Here is a 14,880-nt window from a genome sequence, read left to right as displayed (position 1 = left end):
GAACACACTGTCCAGAAATTCTTCTGTTTCCTACAAGCAGGCTTTTATGAAGACACACTAACCATTAACATTATTTCTACCATCAAATTAATTTTGGTTTTAAAATGCCCCATCACACACTAATGAGCATTAGTGCATAAAAATATAAAATAATTGAGTTTATGAAATTACACCTAGTTTGTAAAACACCCCATTCACTGAAACCTATCCAAATAGTAGCAAGGGAGCCCCCCAATCCATTCAGACACACACAAGCAGGACTTTCCTGTAGTGTCTGCAGCACTTGGCAGACTAAAATCTAAATATTTAGTCAGGATTTAGAACAAGCAATCAAGTGCATGCATGCCAAAAGAAAAATACAGTTTTCTTAAAATGCAATTCCAGGTATGGATATTTCATACACAATTACATTGGTCCACCTTGGACCAACGTAACCATGCATACTGTATACCACATCCGGGGATGGCCACACACCTGGAAGCTGGCAATAACTGAAGTAGACACCACTAATTCAGTATCCTCCACTTGTTTTGGGATCCTGGGCCGAGTGGCTGGTCTGCTGACATGAGGCCAGGGGTTGCCCTAAGAAATTCCAATAAAGGGCAAGTGCACTTTTACAGAAAATCTGTAAGTTGACCTTACGCTGGATCCTCTTCCTCATTCCTCCCTGTCCCGCGATCACCCGCTGTTGGATATCTGATCGCCGCTTTACCGGTCCGGGGATTTGAAATCCTGTGGCTTAATTCTCCTTAACATACCTCTCTACATGTACGGATAGGAGGCATTCTAATTGGTTGATGCTGGCCAAAGAGAAGAGGAGAGAAAGCCGTGGGGATTTCAAATCCGCGAACCGGTAAAGTGGCAATCCAATGTTTCACAGCGGGTGATCGTGGGACTGATGAGAAAGGGGTCCACTCCTATAGGTAGAATTGTAACCTACTATATCCCTGGTTGAGCTATGAGGACCAGGATACACTTGTTATGTACTGGTTGTTGCAAATGCCTATTCTGTTCACTTGGTACTCTTGAATTATGAGTACTGCTATGATATGTCATCATCCTGTAAAATGGTCCTTCCCTGTAAGCTGACAGTATACTGAATGGACATGGTTATTGTATACCGTTTACATGCGAGCAATGTTTGCTCTGGTTTGTACTTTTACAAACAATAAAATGACCTTCAAAAAAGGAGATGGTGGAGTCCGGTTCCCTGAAGTTGGAAAATCAGTTTGCCTATGCAATATCACATATGCGGGCATGCTCTGCCAATTCAAAATCGGGAAACATATGCTACAGAAACTTCGTTTATCGATTGTTTTGTCACAATAAACTATGCTAATGAAGCCAAGGTAAAAAGTCAAATTTTAGAATTTAAGAATATAAAAAAGTAATTTTGAAAGGCACTAGGATCTCAAAAGATCCCTGTCAAAACCAACATGTCATGATAGTGCGTATGAATTATTTTCATTGTACAGGCTATAAATATGACCTGGTGCTAAATTGTTTTGTAGGCAACAGTGCTGTAATCCTAGTGTTACCCACAAGTAATTGTTCAAATTCCTGTGTCCCTGTTGAGCCCCTTGTATAAACAGACCCAGGCTGTATATCAAAAAGAAAAAAAGGAGGTGCTAGATTCTAGCAGTTGACAACTGAATAAGAGTGGATTTAAAAACACTGCTGATATCAGTTCTCTCTATGCAGACGACCTCCTATTATGCGTTTCTAATCCTTATATTTCTATGCCAGCCATTGTCGAGGCATTCACAGAATTTGGCTTAATAAGTAACTTCAAAAGTAAATTATGATAAAAACGGAGGCCCTCAACATATTCTTATCCAAGACTACTTTATCCCGACTTCAATCTACACTTTTTTTTAATGGCAGCAAAAAGGCTATTAAATACCTAGGAATCCAAATTCCTACCTCCTTTTCTACCCTGGAAGATTTCAATTACCTACCCCTAACAGACTATTCATACTTGTCTTAAACCATATGATAAACCGCACAGCTCTTGGTTTGGCCATATAAAAAGTCATTAAGATGGACAGTCTGCCTAAATTTCTATACATCTTCCAGTCGATCCCTGTCTCTCCTCCACAAGGTTTCTTCCAAATGATCAATAAGGCCATTTGTAACTTTATAATGGGGACATAAGAGGCCTAGGATTAGCTTTAACAATTTAGCACTACCTAAGATCAAAGGAGGGTGTTGCTCTTCCTAACCTCTTGTTATACTTTCGTGCTGCATCGCTAGTCAGGATTGATTGGTATCATGGTAAATCCACCAAGTTGTGGACATCATTAGAAAACAACCTGATATCCCCCCCAACCTCACATCTCTACCGTGGACAGACCCGATACACAGACACCCTTACTGACCTACTGCCCGACTTGACTTCCTCTACACTGCAAATCTGGGACAGTTACTTTACCAAAAGGTTTACTGTCCTTCGAGATTTATCCCTTTGATCCCACTCTTTGGAATCATTTCTTTCCCACCGACTTGTACTAACTCTAAATTTCTTTTGTGGCAAAAATCTGATGCTTCTCTTTTGAGCCACACGCTCAGAGATGGAAAACAAATTCCTTTATCCCGCATGCTCTACACCTGCCATAACCAGGGTTTTTTTTTTTCCCCTCAGAGAATAGGTGCAGGAACTCCATCTTCCAAGTCACCCCTTGTCTCTGACCCCTACTTCACCTCTAAGCAACGTTCCTCGATTTTACCCCCTCCCCACCTCCCAGTACCGCCCCTTTTAGTGAATACAGAACCATGTATCACTTTGTGGTGCTAATTTGTATGGAATATGTTACCAACAACAGGAAATACAGTAAAATGGATTCCCTGTAGCTAGCAACAATGGACCCCTCAGCAACAATAGATCCAACCCAGCAATATTAGACTCGATAGTCAGCATCAATAGATCCCTCTGTCAACAGTATATCCCTCCCAGTAATGATTGAACCCCCCGCAACAATTGATTCTTCAGCGGCCAGCATCAATAGATAGAGCAGGTTCCAGCTGAAAAAAAATCCTTGGCCATAACTCTTCTGGGCCCTGGCTTGAACACACTCAATTGACACGTTCTGGACAAAATACCGAACATTGACGAACTGAAAAGGGCGCAAACAGCCTTTGAGTCATTGCTGTCCCAGTTGGACAGACCGAAGCACTCAATATTTCAGATATATTGGATTCCGATTCAGATCCACCACCATTTCTTTCAAACTGGGAACGGGAAATGAATGTATCCCCTGATGATATGGAATGGGGCAAAACACTGGCGCTTTCCTGTAAACTGTCCCTCTCATGCCCAAGAACTAAATTATCGAAATGTGTCTAGGTGGTATTGCTGCGCTATTATTCTACATAAATTTGATGCAAAAATACCAGACACATGCTGGAGATCCTTGCAGGCCCTTGGCACCATGACATACATTTGGGGCACATGCACACGAATAACCCCCTTTTGGGATAAAATTCTCAGTCTCTATGACAAACTAGTGGGGGACAAAGTGAATCCTGCATAACTGTTATATGTTGCCAGGCCCTATAAGCAAATCAGCTTAAGAGCAAAGAGCTAAATTCATAATTTGACGGCTGCCCGCTCTGTTATTGCTAGATCCTGCCATTCCCCTCTTTAGCTGAGTGGGCTAGTGAAGTGGACAGAATCTAACATAAATAACGCTAGATAGCATAGTGGGATTCTGATAAGAATGTATCCTATGGTGGCACTGCCGGTTTTCTTTGGATTTTAATGTTTTTGTAACAGATGCAGTTCATGATGCTTCTCCTGGGCTCCCATTTGTAGATTGCTATTAACCCCCCCCCCCCCCTTTTTATTTTCTCTTTCCCACACCCTCCCACTTCTACATACGTAACGTTATGGTCATCTTAACAATAGCTATATGGAAATAGCCGCGCTTACGGAAATGGACAGGAACAACAAGAAATATATAAGGAAGGGAATAGGTGCTGTTGCACAGAGGAAAGAAAATACAAACAGGTTGCAGCCGCCCCTGAGTGCATGGGCTTTTGTTAAAGTCCGTGCCTAAAGGTTAATATAAGTGGTTATTAGGGGCTATTGGCGCTACCTCAAAGTAATAGTTATACTGTTAAACCTCCGGTGAGTGACCATTACCAGTACACAAAGCTAATTCTGTAATATAAGTGTGAGACTATATCTATCTATCTATCCTGGTGACAGCAATAGTGTACGTCTGCCACACGTATATAATAGCCTCCACAAATAGATATAAAAATGTATATAAAAAATCCTCAGGTCAAGAATTATCAAAGCGCAGAAGGTATATAGATATATAGGTTTAACTCGCATCAGCTGGTATTTATAGTGATAAGCCCACATAGGGTCTGCTCTGCACTACTATCTATTGAGAACATTAATCGGGTGAATAAGTATTACTTACAAGGATATTTTATGTTGCATTTCTATATTTAGTGGTACTAATCACAATTATTCACAAAGCACTATAAGGGTTTCTTAGTCCTTTTTTTTTTTTTATACTATTTCTTTATCTTTATATCGATATACCTTTTGCGCTTGGATAATTCTTGACCTCAGGATTTTTTAGATACATTTTTATATCTATTTGTGGAGGCTATTATATACGTGTGGCAGACGTACACTATTGCTGTCACCAGGATAGATTAGATTAGATTAGAGTTTAACAGTATAACTATTACTTTGAGGTAGCGCCAATAGCCCCTAATAACCACTTATATTAATCTTAATAGCACCAACATATTTACAGTTGACCTTTATTTTTCTACGACTTTGTTTCTAGTGGGCTACTGGTTAATTAGAGTACAATTATTATGCTCATTTTACAGTGCCTATGTGACCTATATTTTTTCAGAATTATGCAATACTTGTTTTCTTATTAAGATCTTAATGTTTACTTGTTCATCCATTGCAATTGGATTGATACTCTCTACTCACTCAATATTGTTTAAGATGGATTAAAACTTAAAGCGGACCTTCAGTCATTTTTTTCAACTTTCCATCTATTAAATCTTCTGCCTTTGTTGTTTTAAAGTTGGATAGTAAAACTTTTTTCTGCCAGTAAATACCATTTACAGCCCAATTCAGGTTTCTTGTCTGAGAAAAAAACCTAGGCATATGACATCATGCACAGCTCTCTTTCTCACTCTTGTGAGTTTGCCAGGAAGGGAGAAGGGCGAGTCATAAGAGGGCCAATGAGAGCTGCAGAGCTGGAGGTGTGCCTCGAAGTCCAGTAACTGGACAGGCAGCAGCTTCTGCTGCCCACAGTTAAAATGGTTGCAAACAGACTTAGTGGAGGGAGAATCACAGTATATAAAATATGCAAAGTGGTTGGAGGGAAACATCAGCAAGGCAAAGATGTTTTTATTACAAATTATGTGAGCAGACTGCAGTTCCTCTTTAAAGCAGAGTTTCACCCATTTAAAAATCAGCAGCTACAAAAAGTATAGTTGCTGACTTTTAATAAACCGACACTCTCCTGTTCCATGGTCCAGCGATGGGGCCGCCCGAAGCCTCGGCATTGTAAGTGCGGGCACCCGGCTGTGACAGCTTGCGGCTGCACAGCTAGGCATGCACTGCGCATGTCACACGGAGCTATCCTGAATGGCTGGGCAACTTCTGCGTGGGGCCATGAGAGGAAGTGGGAGCTAGGTACCTCTCAAAACCAGGTACCATTACTCTGGTAAAAGCCCTTGAAACAGTATCAGTCTAGTTTGTGACCTCGACCTTCAATAAAATCTGTCTTACCAATAACTGTTGGATCTTTTATTAAATCAAGCAGCTCATTTTTGTTCAAGTAACATCATATTGTGCTCCTTGAAATAACCACACCGTCTTTTTCCAGAGCACTCTCTGGGTTTTTCTTTGTATTCCAAACAATTCTTCTAGCAGTGGTGGCTGCAATGCTTCTTGGTCTACTTGACCTTGGCATCAAGAGATCCCCAATTTTTCTATTTTTGAATAAGTGATTGAACAGTACTGAATGGCATGTTTAAAGTGGTTGTAAACCTTCCCCCTACAACTTTGTCCCATGTGAATCAGCATAAAAAAGCCTAATGAACACTGCTTGTAGATATCTCCTTACTTGCTTAGTATTGTTGTAATCCTTTTTGTTCTTTAGAATGATGTCACTGAGCATGCCCAGATCTCCCCTGATTTACAGCACACTCACTCTCTGTCTTATCCATCTGTTATCAGGACTTCCTATGGCACAGCACTGAACTCCCAGCAGGCTGCTAATCACTCAGAGCTTCCTTCTACACCCCATGCGACCTCACATACAGTGTAAACCAGGGAATGGGACAGCAGTAATGCAGTCTTATCAGCTGAAGCTGATAGGACTCATACAGGCAAACACTAGGTAATCAGCACAAGTAAATACTATGAAATAAACAAGTCAGCTATGAACAGGGAAGCAGAGTTGCCATAGAAACATTGGATTGAGAAGGAGGCTTGGTTAACAGTACAGGAAGTGCTCAATATTAGAGCGGAAATACACGCCACTGTGGACTCAGAAAACAATACTTAAGATGGAGCTGCCAAACCCCTGGAAACAAGTTTTTTAAAGTTTCTTTAAACAGTAAGTAATATGCGATTTAGGCTGGATTACAGTGGCTATAGTTTGATAATTACTTATTATAATGGACTAAATTAAAAGAAGCATCAGGGTGGGAGAGTTTACTTCCTCTAAGTCTTTGGATAATGTTTCGTTTCCTTGATACACAGTTTACAGTTTTCCTTCCCCATGGCTCGGCGCATCCATGCAAGGGCACTCATTGACTATTTACACACTGACACTAATTGCACCTTAAAAAGCCACAGATGTGGGAAATTAAAGCGGAGGTCCACCCTAAAGTGGACCTTCCGCTCATTGGAATCCTCCCCCCCTCCGGCGCCACAATTGGCACCTTTCAGGGGGAGGGGGTGCAGGTATCTGCACCCACTTCCGGCATAGATACTGCAGAAGGTACACCCCTTTCCGCAGAAACTACGCCCCTTTCCGAAAGTCCCCCGCTGCCTGCTGGGAAACACACGGATCCCAGAGACAGCGGGGACCATCCTCATTGCGCAGTGCGACTCGCGCATGCGCAGCAGGGAACCGGGAAATGAAGCCGCAAGGCTCCACTTCCTGATTTCCATACCCAAGATGGCGGCGGCAGCACCCGAGAGACTATTGAGAGATCGGCTTCGGGTGCCGACATCGCGGGCGCGCTGGGCGGGTAAGTGTCACTATTTTAAAAGTCAGCAGCTGCAGTATTTGTAGCTGCTGGCTTTAAAAAAAAAAAAAAATAAATAAAAAAAAAAAACGGCGGACTCCCGCTTTAACCTTGAAATTGCAATTTTAACCTGTGTGCATCACCTTCTGTGCCTGTACCAAGGCATTTAAACTTTTGATCAGGGCCATGCAGGCAATTTGTTATTATGGCTTGAAAAAGAGCCAAAACAACTATGTCATAATAAATGGCTTCATATGATCACTATCCTTAACCACTTGAGCCCCAGAAGAAATGTATCCCCTTCCTGACCAGAGCACTTTTTGTGATTGGGCACGACGTTGCTTTAACGAACAATTGCGTGGCCATGCGACGTGGCTCCCAAAGAAAATTGACGTCCCACAAATAGAGCTTTCTTTTGGTCGTATTGGATCACCCCTGCAGTTTTTATTTTTTGCGCTATAAACCAAAAAATAGCGACAATTTTTTTTTAAAAAAAGCATTATTTTACATTTTGCGATAATAAATATGCCCCAAAAACATATATAAAAAGCGTTTTCCTCAGTTTAGGCCAATATGTATTTTTCTACATATTTTTGGGGAAAAAAAAATTGCAATAATTGATTGGTTTGCACAAAAGTTATAGAATTTACAAAATAGGGGATAGTTTTATGGCATTTTTATTAATAATCTTTTTTTTTTTTTTTTTTTTTTTTTTTTTTTACTAGTAATGACAGATTTTTAGCGTGACTGCGACATTATGGTAGACACATCGGACTTTTTTTTTTTTACACATTTTACACAATCAGTGCTATACAAATGCACAGATTCCTGTGTAAATGACACTGGCAGTGAAGGGGTTAACCACTAGGGGGCAGTGTAGAGGTTAAGCATGTCCTGGGGAGTGATTCTAACTGAGTGGGGGGGCGTGGCTACGTGTGGCACGTCACTGATCTCCACTGCGGATCAGAGGGAGCAGAGATCAGCGACACTGTCACTAGGCAGAATGGGGAGATGCTGGTTTACATTAACATCTCCCCGTTCTTCCTCTCCGTGAGACGATGATGGGTATCTCTGCGGAAAACGAATCCACAGGACACGACTCGCGGAGCTTGCCGGTGGTGTGCGTACATCCACTGGCCGCCTCTTAAAGGGCAACGTACAGGTATGTTAGTTTGCCTGTACGAGCCCTTCTGCCGACATATCGGCGTGAGGAGGTCGGCAAACGGTTAAATAAAAGTTTTTTTTTGGCATGGTCATATTTTCAACATCAATGCCACACCTTCACCATTTCTTCCAGGGTATGCAAAGTGTTGAGCACAACTGTAAATACACAGTATACATACACACAACTCTCCTTATCTCAGTGCCAACTGTTACTACATGCACAAATTACCTGGAAGTGAACTCTTGGTGATTGTATCATAGGCAGATTTGACCCAATTATTCGGACAATACTTCGAGATGAGCCATATGGTTTACTTGACCACAGGACCTGAAAAATAATAATAATAATAATAATAATAATAATAATAATAATAATAATAATAATGTTATTTTTAGAGGTGCACTGAATGGAATCTTTGGTGCCGAAACCAAAAATGCAGGCTGCACTTAGCCGAAACGACATTTATATATTTTTTTATATATGTAATTGTATTATACATTTGACTTTATAATTATCAATTTAAATAAATATATTGTTGGCACCTTTAGTGCAAGAAAAGCTCAAGAAAAATTCAGTCTGCAGTCTCTAACTTTGTCTTCTATAACATCTGCAATCTCTTACTTATAATTAAACACATTGCTAATAGCATTAGCAAAATTTCCATTCGGTGCACCTCTAGCAGACATGATACTGGAGATGGTCAGAGACTGCAGACATGATGCAAGAGATCGATGCATGCAGCCTCACCAGGGGCCATCAGACGCAGCCTCACCAGGGGCCATCAGACGCAGCCTCACCAGGGGCCATCAGACGCAGCCTCACCAGGGGCCATCAGACGCAGCCTCACCAGGGGCCAGACCAGAGAAGCAATCTCCTGCTGTGTCACAGAGCTGGATTTAAATTTCCCAGGCCGGGGCGGCCGCAGTAACAATGTCTCACTTCCTGTGATACCAGTCACACTGATTCAATTTCCCGGAATTGGATCAGTGTGCCATCTAACATAGGAGGCGGGACATCGTTACAGCCTGAGGCAAACAATTGAGCTCCGTGACACACAGGTAGATCGCAGCTCTGCATGTCAAGGAGAGGAGGGAGGGAGGGGAGGACTCTGACATGACACCACCTCTTCGGTGCCATTACCGACACCTTTGCTCCCTTCTGCAGATATGTTTCGGCGGCCAAAATTTCAGTACACCTCTAGTTATTTTACACTGTAATAACCTAAGAACTTAGGCAGAGCCATATGAAAGGAAGGGGGTCACTCATTTGATTCACTTATATGCATTAATATTTTCAGCTCTGTAAACAATCTTTTCTAATATACATGTGAAAAGTACCTGAACCTAAGTGTAAACAATGCCCTTGCTGATATTTTAGTCCCTTCACCAAGGCCGCAATCAAACTCTTTGCCATCATGTCACAATTAAAGCCCAAGTTTAGTCACAAATGATAAAATAAAAATCAGCACAAGTGACATAGCTATGCGCTACCGACTCTTGCATTAGCCAGAATCTTCCAGTGTAAAAAGGGGTTAATACAGCCAGACCTGTAACCAGCACTCAAGAGTGCCAACTATGCCGGTCCTTTCTGCTCACCTCCTCCATCCGAAGAAGCTGCTATAAATTCTATGGCTGAAAAAACGATCTGCGAATTGAATCGAGGTTGAGCAAATGAAAGGTCTCCTTCCTCCACTCAGATTGAGTTTCATTTGTTAAAGCTATAGTAGAGCTTCTATGAATAGAGGAGGTGGGCAGGCAGTCATCCCTCTTGAGTGCCCATCACCTCTAAAAATCTGCCGCCCTACAAGATTATAGCAGTGGGGGGGGGGGGGGGGGGGGGGTTTGAGGGGAAATTGGGCAAATTCCTACAAAAATAATAAATATATGCATACATAACATTTATAATCTGGTTACATGTCATTTAAATTAATAAAGCATATTGTAAGCAAAACGTACCGACTCCATATTATGGACAACCTGTTGCAGAACCATTCTCACTAAACGTAACAGCCAGTGCAGCATCTGACACTAAATCTCTCGACAAAGAGCACAGTATAAACAGTCAACTTCTGCTCTTCCATAGTCAAGCTGGAAAGATAAATGTAAACGGTTACATGTAGCTGCCCTATAAGGAGAGGGACAAAGCAAGGCCAGTTATAACAAGTTCAGTTATGAAAGGGAAAAATTGCCTGGAGAAGCACCTGCTATTTGTAGGATCCATGTAGATAGACAACTTAGATAAAAAATACATTTATACCATCAATGTTTTTTCCTACAGGGAAGATGTGAAATAAACAAAAACATGTCAGAGGCACAGCCAGAGCTTCAAGCATAAGGCCCCTTTCACACATGCTGATGGTATGTCCGTATTTCATCCATCCGTTTGCGGATGAAATACAGACATCCATTCATCCCTATGGGATAGCGGGTGTCTGCGGATGAGCATCCGCAGACACCCGATTTAGTCCGCCTCCGCAACAGTCCGATTCTGCAGATGGAGGAAAATCCTATTTTTCTATCCGTCTGCAGAGCGGATCAGACGAACACGGACACACGGTCCGTGCCCGTCCGATCCCCATAGAGGAGAGCGGAGAGCTGACAGGGCGGTCCCTGCACAGTGTGTGGAGACCGCCCTGTCCGCAGCCAGCTCAGCGGGGACAACGGAGCGATCCCCGCTGAGCGAGCGGATCTTCACGGGGCGAATCATTACTGATCCGCCCCGTGTGAAAGAGGCTACAGGTTCTGTGCACACAACAGTCCTGAGCCAAACAAACCTTGCTGTTTAAAGGCAGTTCAGGTGTTTACGTCATACCTTCCAACCTCAGGAATCTGATGAATTAAAAAAATGGAATGTGTGGCATAAAAATGTTTGGGATCGTTTTTGTTTTTTTAAGGAAAAAATAAAAAAATAAGTCTAGACCTATAAAAAGGGCAAGTATTGCACATTTTCAGTGGGCCAAACTGAATTTGTTTAATTGCAACACCGGAGATACTGTAGATCAGGGGTGTCCAAGCTGTGGCCCAAGATAGCTATGAATGCTGCCCATCAAACAAAATCTTAAGGAAGAAGTAAACCCTTATGGGTTTACTTCCTCTTTGATTCCCTGCAAAGGTAAAGCATAATGGCTACTGTGCATCGCATAGTAGTCCATTATGTGTCACTTACCTGACACAGGAGCCAGCGAAGTCACCGCTGTCCCCTGTAGTTCCGAGCGTCCATCTTCTTGGTGGGTCTGGCTGCTCTGGCGCTGTGATTCACCGGAGCAGCGATTACGTCACTCCCAGCATATCGCCGCGATCTGCGGCTTACCCAGTGCACCTGCGCCGTAGACAGCGGTGGCTGTCTTCAGATAAATATCTCCTAAACCGTATAGGTTTACAACCACTTTAGTTTTGAAAGGCGGCTGCAGCATGGCTCTGTTGCCAAGCCGGAGCAATCGGAATCACGGGAATGCCCTCTACCTGTATTCAGCTTAACAGCAGAGGTAGAAGATGAAGTGGTGGGAAGGCATTGAACAGGGAAAAAAAAAAAAAACGATCTCAAGGAGTCACAAGGGCATTTAGAGCAAACATCAGAGGATTCCTTTTTCTGGACACAAACCTATACAGTGTATTGTTGAATCTGGAAGTCAAGAGATTCAAACCTGATATCTCCCATCACAAATCTCCTTCGCATCTCCAGGCTGAAGAGCCCCTTCACCTGGATTTAGATGCCGACAGCTGAGAAAATCTGACAAATTTTCCACAGCGAGTGCGCACAGTGGAGAGAGTGTCGAATAGGTCCACCTTTTCCTGAGTAGCAGAGCTTTTTGTCCCTCCTGGATAGCTGATGTATTCCATAGTCATGGCATTGTCAGATTACACCCTGACAAGGATATCCCAAAGACAGAAATGACAGTGAAGGACAGCCAGCTGAACTGCCTAAAATTCCAGGATGCTAATCATCAACTTCTGCTCCTCCAACAGCCTGCTCCCTGAACCAAGAAGTCCTCCAAAACAACCCCCCTAGCCTGACATTAATTAAGAACTTCCAACGCATTGGAAAAACAGATTTCCAGAATCTGCCTGGATATTCACCATTCCAAAGCTGTCCTGGTCTTGATAGACAGATGCATTCGCATCTCCAAGGACTCCTGAGATCTATCCCATACAGACATATTTAAGCTGGAGGGCTCTGGAGTGGGACTGGACAAAGGGGACCACATCAAAGGCATTTTTCTGACACTTATTGCTTACAAGGTAAAATCTGTATTTTTTGCTAGAAAATTACTTTGTATGTTCTAACAAATTTTTTTTATATACAATTATTTTTTTATTTATTTTTTTTAAATTTAGGCACAGACCCTAAAGAATAAAATGGCGGTTGTTGCAATATTTTATGTCACACTGAATTTGCACAGCGGCCTTTCAAACGCAATATTTGGGGAAAAACAAACAGTAAAGTTAACCCAATTTTTGTGTATAATGTGAAAGATGATATTACACTGCAAAAATCGTGATTTTTATTCTAAATAAAGAAATCGTTATTCTCATTTTAGCCATCATCATGCAGCTTTAACCTCCGGAATCTCACCTGGGCTCAGAGAGACAGGCAATGCTTCTGCAGGAGCAGTAACTTTACCTGAACAATACCAAGAAACAACCTAGGAGGAGAAGGAGATGATCACGACTCTCAAGGGGAAGTTCCCCTTTATGGCAAACTCCCCCCTGCCTATACCACATTTGCCACATTGTTTTTTGGGGAAGCAGATACCTGCTCACATTGCAGGTCCAAGAAGACTGCAGGACTATTCACAAAGAACATGAGCAAAGGGAAGCAAGTCTAAGGAGTCAAAGCCAGCTTCACACAGTAAACATACTGACACTAGGGACCTGAAGGCCAGAAAAGAATTGGCCCAGGTGAGTACAGTGCTGGAACCAGTGTTAATTTAGTTGACTAAAACATTTGTCACCTAAATACTATTTTAGTCGACTAAAATTTAAAAACAATTGAGACGACTAAAATACGACCCAAACTAAAATGCCATTTTAGTCAAAAGACTAAAACTAAATTGAAATTTGACATCAAAATCAATACTGGTCTGTAGTCAATGTTAATACCTCAATACCATAAATAACATTAGATTTTCACTCCAGCAGTATATAATGTTGGAAATTGTAAAGAAATGCATTACAATTTAACTACACCCATACAATTTGGGGAGCCACTTCAGAGCAAATCTGAAGGGGATCCTCCCTACTTAAAGAATTCAGGTAGCACATCCTATTTTACATCCCCCCCCCCCCCCCTCCATGTGAGGACATGGTTCGCTGAGGGTTACACAGACCTGCGTACCCCAGAAGGAAGTGACCACTCAGCTTAGTAGTGTCAGCCCAAGCCAGAACACCTGTGTGACAAGTCAGCACTCATAAAATACAAGTGTCCCAATACTTGCTTTGCCTGGACAGGTATGTATCTGAACAAGGCTGGCACCCACTAGGAAACAACTGCCACTAAAACCCTCCTGACCCAAATAACTGCCACAGCTCCACTAAACAGAGACCACTCAGCAGTACATGTTCCATTGGGCCCTCCAGGAGGTCAATGCCGTGTGATCCTGCACTGTTTGACGAACATCACAGGCCATTCTGCTCTTGAATGCATGGTCTGGGTACAGTCTTTTGGCCTGCTGACCACAAAGATAGCTTTTTTTACCCAAATTGTGGTGCAGTGAAATGGCAAAATTCAGGATGCCTTTGGCCAAAAACTGATATACATTATTATAAAAAATTATAAAATATATATATATATATATATATATATATATATATATATATATATATATATATATATATATATATATATATATATATACATACATATACATACATATATACATACATACATACATACATATACACACACAGCAACCAATTATTATTTTGCTGATTATGGTTTCGATTAATTGGTTAATAACTTTAAAAAAATATATAATAAAAAAAAAAAAAAAAAAAGTGTGGTGCATAATTTCGTTAATATGTGAAGTTTAAAAAAAAAAAAAAATGCAATTTATTCCTAAATATCTCTATATGCAGGGGTAAATATAAATAACCAAGGTTAGGGAGTAAAATCTTTAACCCACTCTGAGAACAGACAGAAGAGAAATACTGTATATACTATTAGAGGTTGAAATCTGGTAAATATCAGACTCAGATCAATTTTTTTTTTCCCCTTTAACCACTTCCCGACCAGCGCACGACGATGTACGTCAACAGAATGGCACGGGCAGGCATATTGGCGTACAGGTACGTCCAATATTCAATGCCGCCTTGCCATCGGGAGCGCGCCGCCGGCGGCACGCTCCCACGCTGGTCGGGACCTCCGTGAGTCCGGTCGCGGGACCCGCGGACTCGATCGCCGCGGGCATCCCCGTGATTGTCTCACGGAGCGGCCGAATGGAGGAAATGCCGAGTAAACAGCATTTCTCCATTCTGCCT

At 42.0% G+C, this 14,880-nt stretch overlaps 1 protein-coding gene across 4 annotated transcripts in view; it reads right to left on the bottom strand.

The window, feature by feature from the left end:
- The window catches only part of MTFR1 (mitochondrial fission regulator 1), a 93,460-nt gene that overhangs the window by 62,700 nt on the left and 15,880 nt on the right, over window positions 1-14,880 (bottom strand). For all 4 annotated transcript variants that reach the window (XM_077492792.1, XM_077492793.1, XM_077492794.1 and 1 more), the window contains 2 exons: window positions 10,360-10,491; window positions 8,633-8,731 (listed from right to left, as the gene is read on the bottom strand). In XM_077492792.1, coding sequence (XP_077348918.1) covers window positions 8,633-8,731; window positions 10,360-10,425 — 165 coding nt within the window. In that variant the 5' untranslated portion in view covers window positions 10,426-10,491. The remainder of the gene's footprint in view (window positions 1-8,632; window positions 8,732-10,359; window positions 10,492-14,880) is intronic.

This window comes from Lithobates pipiens, unplaced genomic scaffold (genome assembly GCF_037356315.1).
Source record: "Lithobates pipiens isolate NorthernLeopardFrog02 unplaced genomic scaffold, aLitPip1_a1.2 Scaffold_19, whole genome shotgun sequence".
In the NCBI taxonomy this organism is placed as follows: domain Eukaryota; kingdom Metazoa; phylum Chordata; class Amphibia; order Anura; family Ranidae; genus Lithobates; species Lithobates pipiens.
This window is presented reverse-complemented; position numbering and strand designations above follow the sequence as displayed.